The sequence below is a fragment of the Chinchilla lanigera genome, unplaced genomic scaffold (assembly GCF_000276665.1).
Source record: "Chinchilla lanigera isolate Chin_1 unplaced genomic scaffold, ChiLan1.0 scaffold00002, whole genome shotgun sequence".
NCBI classification, from domain to species: domain Eukaryota; kingdom Metazoa; phylum Chordata; class Mammalia; order Rodentia; family Chinchillidae; genus Chinchilla; species Chinchilla lanigera.
Window position 1 is genome coordinate 14,523,163 of NW_004955403.1, and position 23,006 is coordinate 14,546,168.

Genomic DNA, 23,006 nt, shown 5'->3' on the forward strand with positions numbered 1-23,006 from the left:
CTCTCTCTCTCTCTTTCACTTTCTCACGCTCACTCTCAGTGACTCTCACTGACTCTTACTCTCACTCAGTTTCTTGACAGGGTCTCTCCTTCAATTCACTGTGTGCTGCAGGCTAACCTCAAACTCACAGTGCTCTGGTGCTGGGATTACAGACACGTGCCACCATTCCTGACAAAGACACATTTCTTGATTCTTAGCATAGTCCTTAAGATAATTCAGTAATATGCTCTTAAAGATAAGGGGATAATGGGCTTTTGCAAAAACTTGCCAACAAAAAGAAATTTATAAAGTGGGGATTTTATGTCTAATTTTAATTCTCTATAAGAGTAATTCTTCCGAGCTGGGCATGGTGGCACACTCCTGTAATCCCAGCACTCAGGAGGCTAAAGCAGGAGGATTGCTGCAAGTTTGAGGCCAGCCTAAGCAACATAGTGAGTTCCAGGCCAGCTGGAATTACAAAGCCAGACCCTGTCTGAAAAAACAAACAAATAAAAAAGTAACTCTTGTTGAGTCTTAGATTTTCTTTAAGGGTGAGTTCAGATTACCTTAAGGACCCTCCTTTGCTTGATCAGAGTAAGAGGAAAACATTGTGGATGAAAGTCAGAGTAAATGCTGAAAACTATATATCTAATATCTCTGGAAGAAGGTTATGTTTTTGTTTCCTTAGTGTCTAGCATATAATGTTTGAATCAGTAAGTGAATTTCATTGGGATTATACTAATAATAAATAGTGGGGCAGGATTCCAACTCATGTATTTTGGCTCCTTAGCTGAATTTCTTGCTTTTTGGCCTTTTTTTCTCTTTAGGGAAGTGAATTGGAGTAATCTGTCTCTTCATTTCTAAAATATTGACATAATTAGTGGTAGTAGTTTCTGGTACTGAATAAAGTCTTTTCCTTTGTCTTCCTTTTACACTTGTCCCTTTTTTTGGGAAATAATTCATTCCACAATGATTGTGATTTTACAATGATTTAAAAAGAATTGTTAGGAGTAGTGTTGCAGAAATCTAAAACACCAGACAGAAAAGCCTACTTTGTAAAGAACTTGTGGAACACATAGTACTTCGGCTGAGATTTAGAGATATCACAGAATTTGGAAGAATTTTAAGATTATTTGAAGCCTTGTATTACTGTCTGAGCCATAGCTTACTCTTGAAAGAAAATAGAACATTTTATAGTTAGGTATTTTTTAGCTGTAGAAACATTCCTATTGCTAAATGATAGAACATTTAGTAATTCCTCTCCCCTTTCTTAAAATTAGAAGCACTTTGAATAATATTTAAAATATGCAGCTTTCAGTTATACTTAATTTTTATCCACATTTTCTCAGACATTCTGATTTGTATGTCACATCCAAAATAGGCATGCTTGCTATTTTTGTTTTTCTTACTGCTCTGACACATGCTGTATTTTATCAACTTAACATTTTTTTATGTTTAGATTTAACAAATCTTAAATTTTAATGTAATTTATAATTGATAGCATGTGATTGTAGAATTAACAGTGGTTTTCTAAATTATACTTAAAATGGCATTTCTTACAATTGATACAGCATTGCAATTTGATGATGTAAGATTTGAATGTCATGTTTTCATACCTATTCCATAGCCATGGCTTGGGCCTGGGGATTTAGCTCAGTGGCACAGCACCTGCCTGGCAAGCATAAGGTCATGAGTTCGATTCCTGGTACAGGAAAAAAGAACCCCCCCAAAAAAACCATAGCCATGGCTTTTCTTCCAATTATGTTTTCATTTTGAATATTCGTTAATGTCATACAAGTAATATTTGTATTATTTTGAAATAATTATTGTAATGTAAAAGGTACTTTTTTGGGAAAATAACTGTTCTTACAAAAATAAATGGAACCATTTGGTAACTTCCACTTACTTGAAGTAAATTAACTATAGGATACTGTGTCAGAAATTTTTATTTATAATGTAAACTATATAACTATATAAATTGTGATTCTAACTTTTGTTTCCTAATATAGTTTTTATAGTCGTGCTTTTGAGAAGATGTTTCAGCAGTGTTTGGAGTTACCCTCTCAGTCAAGATACTCAATTGCTTTTCCACTACTTTGCACTCATTTTATGAGTTGTACACATGAACTATGTCCAGAAGAGGTAATTTCAGTTTAGTACTGTGACTTATATGGTATGCACAATAGCTAGATCAAACTTGTAGCCAACCAAATGTTTACAAAGTCCTGATTACCTAAATTTGATTTCCCACCTAGAGTGTTTCTATTTACAATCAGAAAAATGCTTGGGTAGGTGGTCTGTGATAAATGTGTAAGAGAAAAAAATTTATGTGTACATAAATGTACATTAGAATATATAATAAAATCATTCCTAATTTTTTTAGAATAAATATTGAGTCAGATATTAATGGTAAAGATGTACAGTAATTGTGTTATTTTCATCTTAAACTGTAAGAGGACTTGAAAATTAAGTAGTGCATTACTGAGCAAAAAAAGTCAGAAAAATTCCATTGTTAATATATTGGATATATTAAGCAAAGTCTAGATTTGCTGATATTTATGAGATAGACATGCATGTGTATATGTATACACACTTAGGAAGAATTTAAACTGATCAGTAGTTTCATTGATTCCAAGTATTCATCAAAAATAGTATCAAAGGGTACAGTGTTTCTCTTTGACCAGAAGAATGTTTTAGTGACCTTTTGCACTGAAAGGTGATACAGTTGATAGTAACATATATTTTTAAATTACTAAAAGAGTAGGTTTTTCATGTTCTACCCACAAAAAGTAAGTTGGTGAAATGGTGGAGGTCTCATTTAGTCTGAATGAATCTTTCCACAAGACATCAGGGTTGCTTAGGTTACAGGTTGACAGGAGAGCACTTGCATACCTCCTTGTATATAGTAATTCCTAAGTTACCATAGGATTGGTTAAGGACACCTCCTTAGAGACCAAAATCACAGATGTATAAGTCCTTTTTTAAAAATGGTACAGTGTTTCCATACAACCTATACACATCCTCTCATATACTTCAAATCATCTTGATTACTTATAGTGCCCAACTATTTAAGTGCTATATAAAGTTGTTATTGTGTATTGTTTGAGAAATAATGGTAAAGAAAGTCTATACATGTTCAATACACATGCATATTTTTATTAATATTTTTAATCTATGATTGGTATATATGTGCAGTCTGTGCATATGGAGGTCCACCTGTACCCTAAATAGATTTCATGTTTTACTTAATTGTCCTTCTGGTCTCCTAAGTGGTCTCTACTTTTGCTGTTGTGCTCTTGAAATCTGTTCACTGCATCCAGAGTCAGAGTGCAAGTAATAGAGACTTGCATTATGTTAAGAAGCTGTAAGTTTTGTTGTTTTGTCCTCTAGATAGTAGATCAGTGTGTAGTTGTATTTGGCTGCACATCCCTTTGGCTTGGTTTCCTGTTAAAGTTACAAAGGTCATTTGAAAATACAAAGCATCATGATAGATGTAGGAACAGTTAGTGTGTCAGGTATTTTTATGTTTTATCTTTACATTCATCTCAGCAGCATACAAATTGTATACTTTACACTTGTTTTGGAATTTTGGACTACTGGGGGAGGAAAATGTTTAACAACTTTATCTCTTTCGTAAAGTATTATAAATGTGTACTGCAGAAATTTACAGCATTATATATGCAACATTCCAGTTATCCTTGTCTTGTGAATTTATTTTATTGACTTGATTTTGAATGCTTTTATTTGAATATTTGAGCTTTTTTTATGTGCTACATTTTTTGTCAATTTTTGTGTCAAAATTTTTGTGTCAAATTTTGTGTCAAATTTTGTGTCAAAATTTCTGTAAATTTTAAAATCAAGTTAATTTAAATTTGTTTTTGCACATGTTTATTTAATATTGAATAACTGAGTTTAGGACTTTATAAAATTTGAAAATTATATGCATAGTTTTTGTGTTACGGAGGTATTGATCTTTGAGGGTTCCTTCTAATACATTTCTTGCATAATCACTTAAGTACTGTAGAAAGTTAGTTATAAGAGATAAACCTATAATTATCCCCACTCCTTTTGCAGAGTAGGACTTTTACCTAATTTTCTGTTTTCTTAAAATGTTTTAATTCAGACTGCTTTCTTGTAACCATTGTTGTTGTCATCATTTCGCTTTCAAGCGACACCATATTGGAGATCGCAGTCTTTCCTTATGTAATATGTTCCTGGATGAAATGGCCAAACAAGCTCGGAATCTCATCACCGATATTTGCACAGAACAATGTACTCTTAGTGACCAGGTAAAAATTTAAATTTTTCCTTACAAATAGGAAATTTTTGTGTGAGAACATGAGAGAATGAGTTATTAATTGTTATTTTACGTTTCTTTTTTTAATTCTCAAACTTTCACCAAATCCCTTTGCTGAATCTCCATTAGCAGGTGCAGTTTCTTACAGATGTAAAATTTTTGGCAAGGCTGTGTATAGTCTTTTTTCTTTTACCAGGAAACAGACCCTAGTGTCTAGTTGCTTTAGTCTTGGTAGGGTAATCACCTGATTCCATTATTTTGTTGATATATATTTTATCAGTATGTATATATTAATTATAATATTTTTCAGAGATCCCTTTGTTTACTACTTCTTTCTAGTGGTAGTTTGGAAAATAAATGCTTCTTTTCCTTGATTTTGTGGTAAATGTCATTCATGGGTTTTGTGTCTAGTATATTGGTTTTTTTATGTTAGGAGTTAGTGTTACCACTCTGCTTTTTTTTTTTTTTTTTTTTGAGACAGTCTCACTGCGCAGTGCAGGCTGGCCTCACACACACATCCTCCTGCCTCAGCCTCTTGAGTGCTGTGATCATAGGTGTGCACTGCTGCGCTTGGCTTTTTTAATATTCTTAAAGTTTCAAATTTCCTTAAAATTTTTCATTTTGTATGTCACAACACAAATGCAGTGTTCTTACATATTTCTTTTCAGCATATAGCTTGCTTTTGTGGGTTTAGTTACTGTCTGTGTATGACTTAATCATTTTCTCTGGCCAGCACTATCCAGTAGAAGTATTATATGAGCTATATATATAAAACTTAAAATTTTCTAATAGCCATGTTAAAAATATACAAAAAAAGAGCTGGCCTTGGTGGTGCATGCCTGTAATATCAGCACTCTGGGAGGCTGAGACAGGAGAATCTTAAGTTCACATCCAGCCTGGACAACCTAACAAGTTAGTGAGACTTTATCTCAAAAAGAAAAGAAAAAGGGATGGGGAGAGATAGCTCAATTTGAAGCCCCTGTGTTTAATCTTGATTTAATTGAACATATACAGAATGTTATTATTTTAGCATGTGGTCATATTACTAATGAAACATGTTACATTTTTTTGGGTCCAGTCTTTGAGAATTCAGTGTGTATTTTATATGTAAACAACTGAATTTGGACGATGCACATTTCAGGTATATAGTGGCCACAAGTAGCATGTCTGCTGTGCTGTACAGTGTGGCTGCTGTTCCTTCGACCTGTAAATGTTCTTTCTTGTTTCTTGTTTCCCCGATGCATTCCTTACCTGTCAGACTAAACTATTTCCCACTTGTTCCTTTTCTTTGAATCAGTGGTATTAGCAGTGTTATTAGGTGGAAACCGTTATGTCATCTTCGATTCTTTTCTTTATCTTACATCTACGTTACCAAATCTTGTTGATTTTATCTCAGAGTTCTCTTTGTTAATGTTGGATTTGGCTTATTTTGTACCTTTTTTTCACTTCTTACCTGGTTGTCCTTGCTATAATTTTCCATATTTAGATGTTTTCTTCTATCAGAGTTTAGTCTTAGAAAAACAATCTCTCCTCATACTGTTCTTCTGTTTTTAAAAATTGTCACACACTTTAGAATTGCTTGTAGTTTAAAAGTATAACCTCTGGCTTGTCATTCAAGGCTTGCTAGACAGCAGAAACCTTTGTACTTGACTGCACTGTATGCTCCACAACCTAGTATCTCTCAACCAGTATCTCTCTCACCAGGCTCTCAGCAATTGTATCTTTACAGTGTTTTCACGGGCTGTTTAGTCCTAGCAAATGTTCTGTCTCATTTCTTGCTTGGTTGGTGTGTTCTTGCCTGTCCTTTGAATAGTAATTTGAATCTGCCTTGACAGTATCTCCTATGAAGTGTATGCTCACACAAGATGTCTCTGTCCCTGTTTTCCACTGGGTTGTGTGGGCTACTCAGGTGAGCTGAGTGATCTCTGCCTCTCACTTACGTCTCTGTCCAGTCTTAGCATATCTCTTACACGCTCTGGATTTAGCTAAGGTTGGTTTGAATAGTTGTTGTGCTTCAAAGTAATGGGTGCAGGGGCCAGGGATACAGCTCAGCGGTACAGCTACCCGGCAAGCTCAAGGTTCTGAGTTCAATTCCTGGTACCAAAAGACCCATAATATAATTGGTGTAATATAAGATTTCATTCTTATCTAAATTTAGTTGCTACCTAAGCATTGTGCCAAAACCATCAGTCAAGCAGTGAATAAGAAGTCGAAAAAGCAGACTGGTAAGAAAGGGGAGCCTGAAAGAGAAAAGCCGGGCGTGGAGAGCATGAGGAAAAACAGGCTGGTAGTGACCAAGTAAGCCACCCACTTTCATTGTCTCTTTCTATTCTGGTAGAGACTTTTCCCATTTTTTTCTATGACTGAAAAAATGGTAGTAATCGTATATTATTTTCCAGCCCTTTTTTTTTTTTTTTTTTTTTTAATCTTTGTGAAGTCGATTAATCTGTTAGTGCTTACTTTATTCTAAATAGATTAGAATAGGTTTTTGGATTTTAGAAGGTAGGTATGTTTGGATTTTAGAAGGTCGGTATGTTTGGTAGGTGTGGTGGAACACACCTGTAATTCCAGCACTCAGGAGGGTGAGGCAAGAAGATCATTTTGAGTTTGAGAACGGTCTGGGCTACCAAGTGAGCTCAAGACCAGCCTAACTGCATAGCGATACCCTGTCTCAAAAAGACAAAAAAAAAAAAAAAAAAAAAAAAAAAAGAGACAGTATAGTTAATAGATGACAGTTTTGTCTTGACATACTGAATGCTGAAGGCCAAAAGTCTCTCTGAAAATTTTTTGAGGTGTACTATAAACAAGATACAGTGTTTAATTTACTTCAGATCAGGTAACAGACTCTTTTTTTTTGGCATGTAGCAGTACATTAGAATATACCTGATGTCATTATTTCAAAACAAATACCAGACTAGGTAGCATGTTCAAGGCTCTTTGTTGACTTGTTTGTTTGGAGGGGAGGCATAGGTAGATAGTCAATGATTGGGTAGATGTTTTGTGTTTAAATTTCCTACTTTTAAAATTTCGTAAGTTGAATGAGCCACTGTTACTCTTCTCCCATAACGTATTATAGCAGCAGTGGGAAATGATGGTCCTTGAGTACAGAGGTAGCTTTTTCTATTGTGTGTGAACTCACCATAGTCATTGTTAGCGGAACGTGGCAGTGAGTAACTGATCCTGCCTTTGAAACTTACTCTCAGTTATTTATACCAGTAAAAATTTTGAACTTCATCAGTTTGAGGGAGACAAAAATAAAGTTTAATTATTATCACTAAAGTCTTGGTATATTTATAAAATTAATTTTGTATCATGTACGGTGAAATGTCGTTTTTATTTTCTGTTAATTTTTTTCAGCCTTGATAAATTGCACACTGCACTTTCTGAGTTATGTTTCTCTATAAATTATGTACCAAACATGGTGGTATGGGAACATACCTTTACTCCACGAGAATATTTGACTTCTCATCTGGAAATCCGCTTTACTAAGTAAGTAAGGATATAAATGTTTTTGTCAGTTCAGAGCTTAATATATTATTTATATCTACATAGCATTTTCTTTTATGAAGAAAAGTGTTTGTAGAAATGCTGTAGGATAAAGAATAATGAATTGGGAAGCATAAAGAATAGTAAACCGAGAATTGTTTAAATTGTTTAAATTGCCCTGGTCCTTCTCCCATACCTGCTCTTACTAATTAGTAACATTGGGGGATGATTCTTTGAGTCTTGGTTTCATTATATGCAAAATGAGAACAATGGAGCAAGTCAATGTGCTTGAGCTTGCAGGTGACCAAGGTCATAAAATCAGTGTAATAGGTTGCAGTGAGTATTTTAAGAAAGAGAAGAGAGGGAAAGGAGGAAGAAATAGAAAATCAGTGCTAGTTACATGTATGCATTACATCACATGTGCTATTAGGTGTGCTACATATCTTGCAATAAATAGACCACAGTCAGATATTTTAAAACCTCAGGCTGTGTGAACTCTTACATCTGTTCTGAATTTAGAGATATGCTGCTACATTAGTAGAATTCTACTCTGTTGAAAACTCAGTTCTCATTGGGATTTTATAAGTTATGTATGTGCTTCTTCAAATGCTCCTGTTTATGATAGATACTCTTCAATTTAAATGTTGCTTTAATTTTTTTTGAAGTTACACTCCTATTAAAGACAGTGTTGATTTATTTGACAATGTGTTTCTTGAAAGTCTTAAGGTAACTTATAAAACAAATCTTTGCCGAAAGTTTTTCAAAGTTTTGTGATCGTTACCATGTGATACTTGTATTTACCACATTTTTAAATTTTTTTAAAGTACTGTGTGTAAGTAGTTAGGAAAATAGTATAAAGCTATTTTTACTATACTAACAGTTTACAGCTCCCATATTTCCCATTGTGAAGAGTCTAATCTGTAATTATGCAAAAATAAATGTTCCTCTTATTTACCATCTACTTTGTGATCGCGGACAAGGTAAGGGAAACACTACCTGGCAAAGGTTTTTATACAGGATAAATAGCTTGTGAGTATTAGGGGGTTGATTTTGCTGATTGCTTAGGACTTAGACAATGTACAAAGGTAGCAGTTTTCATTTTGAGTCCATTCTTCTGGGCTTATTTCTTGTATGAGATTTGTTTGTTGTTTTTAAGGATTCATTTCTACAAACGTAAGTCTAAAATCTACAGGTTTAATGCTCAAGAGAGCTTTGAGTGAAATCAGAGTTGCCATTATAGAAAAAGATCATATAGGGATGCACCTTCAAAGTTGTATTTCCTTCCAGCTTTATTCAGCTTCTGTATTTTAATCTTCTTTGAGTGGTTAAAAAACAGTAAAATTTGTATGTGCCTTGCCTGTCCTACAGTTTGCTCAGAGGAAGTATTAAATCATGTTTACTTATGGTCAAATCCTAGACAAACTACTTCCAAACTAAGTGACATCTTTTAGTTTGTGTCTTGAGCCTTAGTTTTTTAAATTTGTGAACTGGTAGTTGTAACTATATGCTAGGGTTGTTAAAAATGAGAGTTATAGTTAATGTATATGAAACCTAAAATATGTCTGGCAAAAGTATAATATTAATTCAGACTATGTACTGAATAACCCACCCATGTCCTTGCTACAGACAGCTTGCCACGTTAAGCAATTTTTAAACCTCTGTAATGCTTATGTTACTTACATTCTTAGGATGTTTTTAATTATTTGATACCGGGAATCGAACTGAGGACCTTGGGCTTCCCAGGCAGGCGCTTGTGCCACTGAGCTATCTCCCCAGCCTTATTTATTTGTAGTCCCCCCCCCCCGCTTTTTTTTTTTGGTGGTACCAGGGATCAAAATCACAACCTTGCTCTTGCAGGCAGGCGCTTATACCACTGAGCTATATCCCCAGCCCCTGTAGTCCCATTTCATTTTAGGTTTTAAGTATTTGATCTTTTTTGTAGACTGTTTCTTGGGATGATGATGACAGTAATTTCATGGCTTTGTAAAAAACTATTTTAAAGTTTAATTTTATTGCTCATTTAATGTTAGATACCAGTAGGTTGAATAGATTATTTACATGAATGGAAAATCAGATCTCTTATTATTTTCTTTCCTTCTCTAGATCAATTGTTGGGATGACAATGTATAATCAAGCCACACAAGAAATTGCAAAACCATCAGAGCTTCTAACAAGTGTAAGAGCATATATGACTGTACTCCAGTCAATAGAAAACTATGTTCAGATTGATATTACGAGAGTATTTAATAATGTTCTTCTTCAACAAACACAACATTTGGATAGTCATGGAGAGCCAACCATTACAAGTCTATACACAAACTGGTAAGGAAATCTGGAATGAGTTTTGCTTTGAAATAATGAACTGTGTAGGGAAAAGATATTTTTATAGATAAGCACTCATTCATGTTATTATTCAACTTGAAATTACGTACAGGATGTATGTCACAGTAAATTTTGAATTTAACAGTTTCTCTGAGCTATAAATTTACTTCTCTTTTTAGGTATTTGGAAACTTTGTTAAGGCAAGTCAGCAATGGCCATATAGCTTATTTCCCCGCAATGAAAGCATTTGTGAACTTACCCACAGAAAATGAATTAACATTCAATGCAGAAGAATATTCTGACATATCAGGTGACTAATACTATAGCACTGTTTAGAGAATTTAAAAAGCTTGTTATGAGGGGCTGGGGATTTAGCTCAGCGGCAAAGTGCCTGCCTGGCAAGCACAAGGTCGTGAGTTCGGTTCCCGGTACCGGAGAAAAACCCAAAAAAAAAAAAAAAAAAACCTTGTTATGCTTGCAAACTTTGTTTTGAGTCTTGCCTTTTGATTCTATTATGACTAATTTTGTTCAGTTTTATGTATAATCTCCTTTTAGAATTATTTTTGCAACTTGTTACTTTTTATTAGAAAGATTTTTCCACGCTTTTATATTAATAAATTTATAAAGAAGGTCTTCTAAATGTGTGTTTTTAAGACAGGGTCTCACTATGTAGTTCAGGCTTGCCTTGAACTCAGTATGTAGTCCAGGCTTGACTTGAACCCTTGACAATTCTCCTGCATCAGCCTCCATTAGATGCATATACTGCTATGCTCAGGTTCCTATATGTTAATGTTCATTTCTTATTGTATTTGCTCTGTTAGAAGTATGAAATCAATTATGTTTCCTTTCAGAAATGAGGTCATTATCAGAACTACTAGGCCCCTATGGAATGAAGTTCCTAAGTGAAAGCCTTATGTGGCACATTTCATCACAAGTGGCTGAACTTAAGGTAATGCAGTCTACATCAGTTTTATTTTTTAAACATTAGTTCCTGAAAAAAGTTTCAGGAGTTTGTACAAAAAAGATAGAATACTACTTTAGCCTGACATCAAAATACTAATAACATGTAAATGAAATTAAAGAGTTAGCAGAGCCTTTCAATACCCTTTTAGTTTAGCTGTCTCTGGTTTACAAGTGAGTAACAGGGAGCTGAAAGAGGGGATTTGACTTGCAAAAGGGGACTGAAATTCAGATTTTGTAGCTTTTTAGTGTGAAGCCTTGTGTCTTACTCACTTTATCATTAAGGAGTCCAAACAGTCAATACTCACAACTTAAAGGAGGAAAAGTTTATTTTGGGTTAGGTTTTCACTCTATAGTCATCTGGCTCAGAGGCAAAGCAGGATGGTGGAAGGGCTTGGGTGGAAGACAGATTTTATTCCATGGCAACCAGAAAGCAGAGACAGAGGGGAGGAACTGGACAAGAATATATCCTTTTAGGTCCTGCCTCAGTGGCCCACCTCCAGACAAGACCGAGGTGGTTAGCTTTAGCAACCCCAGGACCCATTTGTCTTTCCCACACATGAGAATTTGGGGGAACAGTAACCATAGTATTCTGCCCCTGGCACCTCAAAGTCTCATATTCATCTCATTTTGTAAAATACATGTAGTCCATCTCCTTAGAGTTACCAGAGTTTTAACAGTTACTACATTGCTGAAAAATCCAAGTCCAAAATTTTCTCTGACACTTGAGGCAAACTCCTAGCTGGAAGTCCCTATAAAAATGAGAAGGAAAGTCAAACACTGGCAGCATATAATGACAGAGTGAACAGTCCTATTCTAAAAGGAAGAAGTAGATAGAAAAGAATAGGAAGAAAGAAGCCCTTTAACCCAGGACAACCCCTAAAACCTGTAACTCTATGTGTATCACATAGGGCATATTGTGGCCACATGTGAACTCCAAATGACTTGGGCAGCCTTGCCTCTGTGGAATTGCCAGTTACATCATTCCTCATGGCCTTTCTCCTCTGAAGGCTCTGCTCATTGCCTGTGGCTTTCCTCAGTGGATGTTCCATGTTCATGGCATTTCCAGTTTACTGGGGTCTCCACTGTACTTTCAACTTTACTCTCACAGCTTCACTCACTGTCTTCAGGCACATTTTGTGGCCTCCCAGGCCTTATTCCAAAATCTGGGTGGAAAACTCAGTGACCCCATAAACCTTAAATTTTGCGTGCTTGTAAAACAACATAGATGATGCTAAGGTCTACCACCAGCTTGAGCAGTAGCCAGGCCTCCTTTGATCATGGCTGCAGAGGCTGCCAAGTAGCTCAATCACAGTGTACTATGAAATGAATTCTGGGGAGTCAGTTCTCTAGGTGGCCCTTCTTGAGCAGTGAGCCTAGGGCCTGTCTTCACAAATGAAAGCTTTATAGTTTTGCACCCTTGACCTTGTGAAAGGTGGGCACCTTTTTGTTTCCTGAGATGTCTTCAAGCCATTTTTCATACTATTCTGAAACAAAATACTTGGCTTCTTTTTAATGCTAATCTTTTTAGCAACTATGCTCACCTTTGCCCCAGTTTTGGAGGCATTTCCTTTTTTGAGAAACTAAAAACTTTTCCCATCAGCTTTTTGTTCCCGATTTTTACTGTAGATCTGGCTGAAAGCTGCCACAAGTACCTCTGCCACAGCCTGAACATTGGGCTGTTTTGAAATTCCCTCTGCCAGCCTTAAATTTGATCCTCCTGCAAAATCTTAGGACCTGGGGAAAATGTAGACCTATTTTCTGCCAAAGCATAATACTTGACTTTGAGTCCAACTTTCAGTAGAGTCCTTGTTCCCAGCAGAAACTTTCTGAGTCTGGCCTTTACTGTCTACATTTCAATTAGCATTTTGGTTTTCTGAGCACTGACCAGAATTTCCCATCAAACTGAGCTTAGATTGTGTTGGTTGCTTTTCTCTTGTTGCTGAGACAAGATACCCAACACCCAAAATTAAGGAAGGAAAGGTTTATTTAGCCCACAGTTTGTGGCGGTTTCAGTCCATACTTGGCTGTCTCTGAGGCAGGGGGGCACATGGCAGAGGGCAACAGTTCATGGCGGTAGAAGATAGCAAAAGCAGTAAGAGCAAAAAGAGGAGTGGCAGCAAGCTGCCTCTTTCCTTCCCTTACGTTGTGTGCAAACTATCCACCCTATGGCAGGTGCAGTACTCTCACCCATAATTTCAACATTGGACCATGGATCAATCATAAACTCTGAAAGTCCACCCCATGACTGCATGAGGCTTTTGGGGGACATCCAGACACAAACCATGGCAAGCATTGTAGGCCTTCTGTCACTTTTTGTTACTTGTTACCACAATCTGTGATGCTTACTTTCTCACTGCTTGGACAAGATAGCCAGCATCCACAATTTAAGGAGAGGTTGATCTTGGCATGGTTGAAACAGCAGGGTAGAAGGGCCTGGGTGGAGGACAGCTACTCCTCCCATGACAGCCAGGGAGTAGAGAGAAGGGGGTGGGCTGGGGACAAGAGTATGGTTCCAGGTCCTGTCTCCAGTGATCCATCTCCTTACAACAGGACAGCCTTAGCAACCCCAGTGTCCCAGTGACTTTCTGCACATGAGAATTTGGGGGTAACGTTAATCTTAACACCTTCCTTCTGTTGTATCATGGTGCTTCTCTTTGAATGATCAGATTCAAAATTGCAGCCAAAATTACTCAGTCAGTTTATAGTTTGTATTGCTGTCCACAAATTGTGACACAAGCATTATTAGACTTAGTGTGTACTCTATTTCCTTTCTTTCTTTTTTTTTCCTTTTCCTTTCTTTTACCTGTTTATAAAACAGGTAAAAAATATTTTCAGAGTGTGTAAGGTTTAGATAAAGATGTAAAAGATCATAGCATTCTAAAATCTTTCAGCCTTTTAGAAATGCATCAGTGCTAAGGTGATTTTCTATTGAAGGAGGCTGTATATATAGTAACTAGCTTTTGAGAGAATTATAACTTAGACTACTAAAATTCTGGGGACTTGTGAACAGTAAAAGAGACATAAAATGTTTTAAAATGACTTTGTCTTTCTGGACTTTTTGGTGGTTATTTTTATTTGTGCCTTGCAGTTTAAATTTCTTAAGAAAATTATATATAGCATTGATAGTTTTCCTTTCAAATATAGCAGTAGAATTCTGAATGAGATAATCTAACTCACTGAAAATTCAACAAACATACAGATTAAGGTAATTCTCACAAACATAATGTTTGCTGTGATGGTAAGAGTCAGTTTGACTAAAAGCTTAATATGTTTAAGCATTTAAAAAGAATAGGCAATATTACCCGTTGATTAGGAGCTTTCACATGAGGTTATTGAGAGTCTCGGATTTACCTCTGCTTTGACTTGGGCAAAGATTTAAATTTACTAAGCTTTTCACTTTGGGAGCGTACACGTGAGGTTTTTAGGTACTCAGTATAATATTTGGTGTGTGGCAGTACTGAATAAATACTATTTTGATACCCCCACAGCCCACTGAGTGCGTATTCAGGCAGGTTTTAGGTTGGGACGTTACTGAAGTGGCCTAGAGATGGCACTGTCATTGGCAACTGTAGAAATTGATAGCAGCAAATAAGTGTGACTAGAGCTGAATTTCTGATGAGGAACAATAATGAGAAATTATTTGGAGTAATATCACAATAACCTAGTGTTTTAGGAAAAATTATTTCTATAGCTTTTCTGTACAGTTTCCTTTTAGCTTTCTATAAAAGAACTTTCTGTAGTTTCCTTATAGCTTTTCTTGTGTTTCCTTAAATCACTTGTTTATTGTAACAGACTATCATGGCTCTTTAACAGTGTTCTGGCTACGTCTTCCCGCCAAGGTGCCATGAAACATAGATATAATACTTAGAAAGTGCTCCGCAGGTGATTGTCATGTGTAGTAAAGGCTACAGATCACTATAGAGAGGCGAGAGGCAAAGGTAAAAACTCGGATTTAAAAGACTTTAATAGAAACACGGAAACCAGAAATTAACTCATTCATTTGAATTAGAAAAAATAGGAAAATGGTAGTGGTAAACTTAATTATAAAAGCATTTAGCATAGGTAACAGGGTAACACAGAGTAAGATGTTACACTTGTTTTTCCTCCTCATTGTTTTGGGGACTCAGTTTATTGTTGTCCAGGCTTATCTCTGCCAGGATGAAATTAATTAGTTTTAGTTACAATTTGAATGCATTTTTCCAGTGCTTCTGTTAGCAAAAGTATTCTTAATGAATTATTCAACTTTCCTTGAACAGCTGTTCTTCATTCCCTTCTCTTATTTATATCTCCTTTTTTTCTCTTCCATCTTCTCAGTTCTTCCTGAGAGAAAAGTAGATAGTTTGCATAGACACTTCATCATTTCTGCTGGGAAAATGGTTTTCATATAATTCCCGTTAAGCAGTAAGTTACTCTGCCTTAGATTGTGTACATCCAACGATGTGCTCATTTTCTAAGGACATACTCAGCCAGCTATCTTTGGTCATCTTTATCTTTAGTGGTTTATTTTATTTTGGCCAGACTTTGTTGCTTTCTATATCCATTTCAGTGTTCACTTTTTATTAATGACACTTCTGTATCTAAGCATAAGATGTTCCTTGATCTTACTTCTTTTTGTTTTTCTTAAATTCTTTTTGAATTTGCAAACTGAAGAAAAATATTGAGTATGTAAAGAATTTTATGATTTTTTTTATTGAAACAACAAAAATATACAGCATAGAGTATCTTTCATGAATTGTGTTTCCTCCTTGCCAGACATTAATTTGCAAGCATGCTTTTATTAACACAAAGAGATACATGCCTGACCTAGGATTTTTTTTTTAGAAACTTGTGGTGGAGAATGTTGATGTGCTAACACAAATGAGGACCAGCTTTGACAAACCAGACCAAATGGCTGCACTCTTCAAGAGATTATCATGTGGGTAACTCATGTTACTTCTTATCAACATTAAGAAGATCTTGACAACAGTAATTTATCTTTTACCCAAAATTAGCAGTAAATTAGAAAAAATATTCTTTCACTTATGAAGAGAACTAAAGAAGTTTGTAAGCAAGGCTCTGGCTATTTCAGAAGTTTTTGGACCATACTTTAATATGTGTCACTTAATTTAGTAAATATTGTTATCAATTAGTTTTTAAACTTACTGAACTTAATACAGTAAATCTCCCATTAGTATAGACAAAAAGAGAATTCATTTTTGAATCTGTGACTTTCCAAAAATCAACTTTCTGAGGTATAATTTACATGTAATAAAATGCACACACATAAGTGAATAATGTGGTATAGATATTGACAAGTATATACATCTGTATAAACATTGCTGTCATCAACATACAGAACAGTCTGTCACCTCAGGAAGTTGCCTCCTGTCTTCTCTATTCAGACTTCTACCTCTGGCCCGTAAACGGGGACAACCACTGATGTGATTTCTGTCAGTAGATTAAATTTATGTTTGGCCACTTTCACTTAGCATAGTATTTTTCAAGGTTCACTTATCCATGTTGTTAAGTGAATCTCTAATTTGTTCCTTTTTATAACCTGACACTATAACTTAAAATTTTTTTTGAATGTATTCTTGATACTGATTGTGGGAGGGATACTGTAAATAAAGAGAGAATCTTAAGCATTTATTGAAGTGTCTTTAGCTTAATCACTTTCAGATGCATTTGAAAATGAATTTTTTTCCTTTTTTGTACTTAAACTTTTAAAGTTATAATTAAAAATTATTTTGAAGTTGTAGTTTATTGATTACTTTAAAAATCTTCCCAATACTGAAAAATGAATAAAATCCTGAATAGAATTTTCTTTGTATTGGAGAAAACCAGAGAAAGAGTTTATTTTCCTGAATAAAAATTACTCCTGGCAGCTGAGGTTGTAGCTCAGGGTAGAGTGCATGCATACTTAGCATGGCCAAGGCCCTGGTTTCTATCCCTGTGATCGGTAATAATAATAATGATTTGAAGAAATGAAAGCCACACTTCCATTTGATATTTTTTCCTTTAAAAGCTTTAGTGAATTACTTTGTTAGTCTGTCTTTTAATGATTTTTAAAGAAAACTTAATAAGAACTACCATTAAATTAAAACACACTAAAGATTGTCTTATAGAATGTATCAGTAGTTGCTAGAACTATAAAGGCAAAATAGCAAGGCTGCCTTTTTGGGTGATGGAACTGTCTGCCATAGTGTTGATGATGGTAACACAAATCTATATGTTAAAATTCATAGACCTATATGCATGCCAAAAGGAACATAAAAGTCAGATTGTTTGTATAATGCTTTTGAAAATAGGATGAAAAAGAAAAGACTGACTTGGAAGGATATAGGGAAGAAGAGCATGAACAAGAAATTATTCTTTTAAGTCTCTGATTTTCCTTTTTCTGTTCCTTGTTTTCTTACCTGTATTGTGATCTTTATTATTTTTGCTTTTTTCATGTTTCTCTCATTTTTAATACTCAGCTGACCACCCATGTAGCCTTAGTCTTAAGTTTCCTAGTAATAAACAATCTTTCAATTGTACTTCCTTGTTAGAAGCAACTTACACTGACATGTTTAGTATCTTACTTACTTAATTCTCCCATTTGTGAAATTGAGACAGAAAGAAATTTCTGTAAATTCCAAAGAGAATTTGCAAGTTTTCAAAATAAAACCCAAAGTCTTTCTGCTTACTTGAATTTTGTTTATAATAGTGGTGCTTTATATAACATTGAGATTTACCAAAATCGAATCTAAATAATTGAATCTTTGTAAACCATACTCATTAAATTTGTTCTTAAACAGAGTTTATTAAACCCTTTTTTGTGGTTTGGCAAAAGGGAAGATCCACTGGAGAGTGAGTGACTTAGCGGAATAGAGAAAGCTCCTCTTTTCAGCTCAACTCTTTCCAGGTTGTTCTTTTACCCTTGATTCTTTCTTGTGCTTCATTAGCATACACCCAGAAGTCTGTGCTGTTTTTGCAGGAGTTTTGTTTCACAATAGATGAACACATCCTATTAAGAAGAAAAAACATTTTAATTGATAAAAAATAGGTTTGAACTGAGAGGCAGTCTGGAATTTGCCTTCATTTTTAGGGTTTTTGTGTGACTTGAACAAATTTCAGTGTCTCTATCCCTTGCTTTTGGTTTGCTGACACTATTTCTTATGGCTAGGATCATCATTTTTTTAGCCCCTAATTCTAGTCCAGTTTGGCACTGTGCTACAGTTTGTGGAAGACAAGTTTTTTTGTACATAGGGTTGGGATGGTTTTAGAATAATTCAAGTACATTTCATTTATTGTGTACTTTATTTTTATTATTACATTGCAATATATAATGAAATAATTATGCAAGAATGAGTGGGACCAGATGGGCCCATCTGTGGGTGATGGGAGACAGTGACTCCTGAAGTGTGTTCCTTGTGTCCACTCTACTCCATGATCTCATTTTGGATGCTGCCATTGCAAAAAACCCTGCATCACAAAGATAGAATGTTGGAAATGGAAGCAGGCTTTTTAGTGCTTTTGTGACAATCTCAGCATATTCTACTTTGCTTTTAATCAAGGTAGTATGGAGATATGAAGTTATCTCAAGCATACTTTCAAGGCTACCATCATTTGTGTTCTCATGCAGTTTATTCTTTTCTAGCACAAGGTTGACTCACCTGGCTTATTCATAAGCGGATCATGGATCCATTCCTTTTCATTTCAGGAAACTTGTGTATTTCAGAAGTAATATTCAGACTATTCTGAAAGCTGTCATAGGTGATCATGCACCAGCTGGAGAAAGAAGGCCCCGGCTTGATGTCTTTCAGAATCTCTGCTAATGTTTGAAACATGTCAAAAATCCCAGAGTTCACCGATTTCCTCCATAATTGCAATTTGTCTTTGAGTACAGCCAGCGTATCTGCTGACTTGAACACAGTTGTTCTCCAGTGAAGTGGCCGATTGTGTTCCTTGAGCAGGTTGAATATATCACAAGAGTAAGCATATTCTGTGACCCATTCTGTGTCACTGAAATGTGCTGCTAGGGGTGACTGCTTTTGTAAAAGAAATCTCTGGAGCAGTTCTTAAAGTGAAGAACCCTGGCCTGTGATCTACCTTTAGAAAGCCATCTCACTTCGTGTGTAAGAGAAGGGCCATGTACTCTGTTCGTGTCTGCTGTGTGAACAGATGTAAGCTAAAGGCATGTACTTTAGTGTGGTTGGTAATGTTCATCACATCCTGCAGAAACATTGTTAAGTTCAGGTGACATTTTCTGGCTAGCCAACATTTCTCTACAGATAATACAGTGGGTCGGTTCACACTGAGAAGTGACCTCTTTGACTGGAACAGTGCAACCAGAAAGCCATCCAGTCTTGGCAGCCTCTCTGTCTATACATATACCAGCTCAGAATGACCAGTTCAGTTTTCCTGATACGTAATCATATCTTCCTGAAAAGTGCATTACACAGAAACAAGCATTGTTGTCTTCTTGTCAGTTCCAAGTGCTTTTGAAGTTCTGAATTTCCATTTGACTCCAGACATGGTAGCATACGCCTGTAATCCCAGCACTCAGAAGGCTGAGGCAGGAGGATTGCTTCAAATTTGAGACTAGCATAGGCTCCCTAGTCAGTTCAAGGTTAGCCTATCTGAAAAAAAAAAAAAAAAAAAAAACAAATTATAAATTTCCCTTTTGAGGGAACACACAGCAGTTTGGGGTAGAAGAAAGAGAGTATGTTGGCATTTCCCTTTACATGCGGGACTTAAATGCAGCCATTTTTTGCACCACAGACGTAATTGACTACGACACAGGTGCAGTTATTTTGCCTGAATCAGGGTGGCTGAGTGGGCTCATTTCATTTCTGATCGAGGATATAGCAAGGGCCCCTGTGCGGCCCGACCCTCCAGGTAACTCCACATCCCCTTGTTTCCTTTCTTGGAAAGAGCAGGGAAGGAGGCCTTTTTCCTCACCACCCACTTCCTGCCCATCCTCTCTCCTCTTTAGTGTCTGTCATCATCAAGTTGCTAGTAATGGTGTCTTCTTTATGGAAATTTTGTGACTATATTTTGTCCAAGATTTAAAAATAATCAAGTTCACTATTTTTCTTCTCTTCTCCCTATTCTTCAAATTTAGCCGTTGACAGTGTATTGAAGAGGATGACCATAATTGGTGTGATTTTATCCTTCCGATCATTGGCACAAGAAGCACTTAGAGATGTAAGAACCCTTATAAGCACACACCCTATATGCAGATGATCCTTTTCAGGGGCCGAGAAATTATTTTTTAAATTTACAGTTAGCAGTAATATAACTGAAATTCCAGCTTTTATAGCTATAGAAAATAAAATGGATGGGGAGAGTTTTAAAATTAACCTTTGTTTTGATACTAAAATTTGGGTGATATAAAATTTACTTGGTTATTGTATTTTTTTAACTTTGCTATTCATTGAAATATTTTCTGTTTTGACTGTATGTGTGTTAACTTGCGTACATTCTATTTCTTTGTATCTTCATACTTTAGAAAAACCACGAGTGATTATAAAAACAAGAATTAATCACATGTAATACTTCATAAATTTAGAGATTGCCATTTAAAACTAATTCTGTATTCTCATTTGTGCTTTGCCTAGGTCCTGTCCTACCACATTCCTTTTCTTGTAAGTTCAATCGAAGATTTTAAGGACCACATTCCAAGAGAAACTGATATGAAGGTAATAATACAACATCTTTTTACATTTTATAGTTTCTAAGGTAAAGTATTTAAATTGCATATGAAATAAAGTGTAATAAATCCTAAACTACTGTACAGTTTTTATTTTGCAATGACTGTGCTTGCCTTTGGAATTATATCTTTGAGAGCTCATCACTAGAATACTACTGCAGGTATTTTGAAAGTCAGCCTTTTTTGATCCCACATAGCAGTGTAAAATTGGTTAAAAATGAATTTTTTCCCCTTAAACTGATAAAACTAGATAAGCCAGTGAAATGAGTTGTTTTAAATCAGTTTTTCAGATTAGACGTTAAAAGTCTTATAAAAGGATGATAATTGTAGCTCAGCTAAGAAACTTTATGTGCCAGGTACACACAAGAAATGTAAACATTGTACGCTGCAAATATGTACCCAAGAAACGGAAGAGGGGCCGATAAAAAAAGAAGTAACACTGTATTATGTCCATGTACCAGTTCCACACAGGAATGTAAGCATTAGGTACTATATACATGCACTAGTAAAAAGAAAACTTTTTAGTGGTGTTATTTCAAATTAATAAATATGAGGTCAGTAGTCTTATGTGAGTCCACAGATTTTGTTTGAAAATAGGTTGAGTCATGAAATGCAACCACTGACCTAATCTTAGCAATTGTTTACCAGTGGTTATGCATCTAGTATGTGACCTATGCTGGAACTCCTAACTGTGTTCTAGATATGAGTTTCTTGGAGGGACTTTCTGTTTTGCATATTTTGAAAAGCCCTATCTAAAAAAAGTAATGTTTATACCCTTTTGTATGACACTAATGTCTCAAATTGGGGCCGTTGAGACTTTCTGAGGATTTCACCACTTGTTCCTTCCTTCTCCCATTCTCTTCCCTTTCCTGTGCTGCCTGTCTCTTCACTTGTGTGCCGTGACCTAACCAGATCTGTGTGCATTCTGGTGTACATCTGTTTTACCCTCTTCATTTTCTCTACTTGGTAACACTACCCTTTCATATTTTGGCCTTTTAAAATCTTGCCAGACTTTTCTGTTCAGATCTAATTGCCCTTTTGGGAGACTGCATTGTGGTTTGAACCCAGGACTTTCACACACTAAGCTGCATCCCCACCCCTTTTTATGTTTTTATTACGACAGTCTTACTGAGTTGCCCAGGCTGGTCTCACCCTTATGGTCCTGCATCCAGCCTCCCAGAGTGCTAGGATTGCCATTTTCTAAGAACCATTCCTAGATTCTCCATTAATAAAGAATTTTTTTCTTAGTGTTATCAGAGAACTTTTTGTTTACTGTGGAGTTAAACCCATTTTGCCTTGATTACAGTTGTGTATTTATATTTATACTAGACTGTGAACATATTAAAGACCAATACCTTATTCCTTTTAATTTTTGTTTTCCCTGTAGTGCTTACACAAATAAACATTTGAGATCTGTGGTTGTCCTTTGATTTTATTATTGGAAATTATGTATGGATAGCTCAAAAGAGCCTAAGTGGAAACTATAGAAAATATGAAGTTAAGAAAACTGCAAGAATTAATCAGTCATTTAGAGGACACTAGTAGATTCTGAGAATGTAGATTCTGAGAATACTGATTAATTTTCTGACAGTATGCAATTGACCATCCAAATCTCTTTATCACTTCACAGTTATATTTAGTTTCTAGCAGATTTTTCCATAGAATTCATTGTTTTAAATCCAAACATGATTTTGAACAACTTTACTGAGTTATAATTCACCTATCATTAAATTTGCCCCCTTAACATGATTCGGTGATTTTTTTTCTTTAAGTATATAGATTTTTTTTCTTTAAGTAATAGTAAGTATATTTAGAACATATTTATTGTCCTTTAAAACCCTCCTGGCCAGGGATATAGCTCAGTGGCATAAGCGCCTGCCTGGCAATTGCAAGGTCCTGAGTTCAATTCCCAGTACCAAAAAAAAAAAAAAGCCCTCCAAAATCAATTAGCAGTTATTTCTCACTTCGTCCCAATCCCTAGCCCTAAGCAACCACTAATCTTTGTCTCTATATATTGTTTGGTTTTGAACAGTTTATATAAGTTAGATGATGTTTGGTCTTTTAACACTGACTTCTTAACTTAGTATTTTCAAGGTTCATTCATGTGACAGCATATATTAAAACTGTGGTTTTAAAAAAAAAAATCAATGTTGGGTAATATTCTCTTGTATGGATATGCCAGTTCATCACTTGATGAACATTGGGTTGTTTTCACTTCTTTTTTTTTTTTTTTTTTTTTTGTCTTTTTGAGAGTGGGTCTCTACCTTATCAGCTCCATATCCTAGG

General features: G+C 35.5%; 1 protein-coding gene across 1 annotated transcript in view; it reads left to right on the top strand.

Annotated features, from left to right (window-relative positions):
* Nckap1 (NCK-associated protein 1) overlaps positions 1-23,006 on the top strand; it is a 77,692-nt gene that overhangs the window by 46,474 nt on the left and 8,212 nt on the right. The window contains exons 17-26 of the mRNA XM_013514746.1: positions 1,989-2,121; positions 4,149-4,268; positions 6,435-6,574; positions 7,634-7,765; positions 9,866-10,084; positions 10,264-10,394; positions 10,936-11,033; positions 15,869-15,962; positions 20,133-20,215; positions 20,629-20,709. Coding sequence (XP_013370200.1) covers positions 1,989-2,121; positions 4,149-4,268; positions 6,435-6,574; positions 7,634-7,765; positions 9,866-10,084; positions 10,264-10,394; positions 10,936-11,033; positions 15,869-15,962; positions 20,133-20,215; positions 20,629-20,709 — 1,231 coding nt within the window. The remainder of the gene's footprint in view (positions 1-1,988; positions 2,122-4,148; positions 4,269-6,434; positions 6,575-7,633; positions 7,766-9,865; positions 10,085-10,263; positions 10,395-10,935; positions 11,034-15,868; positions 15,963-20,132; positions 20,216-20,628; positions 20,710-23,006) is intronic.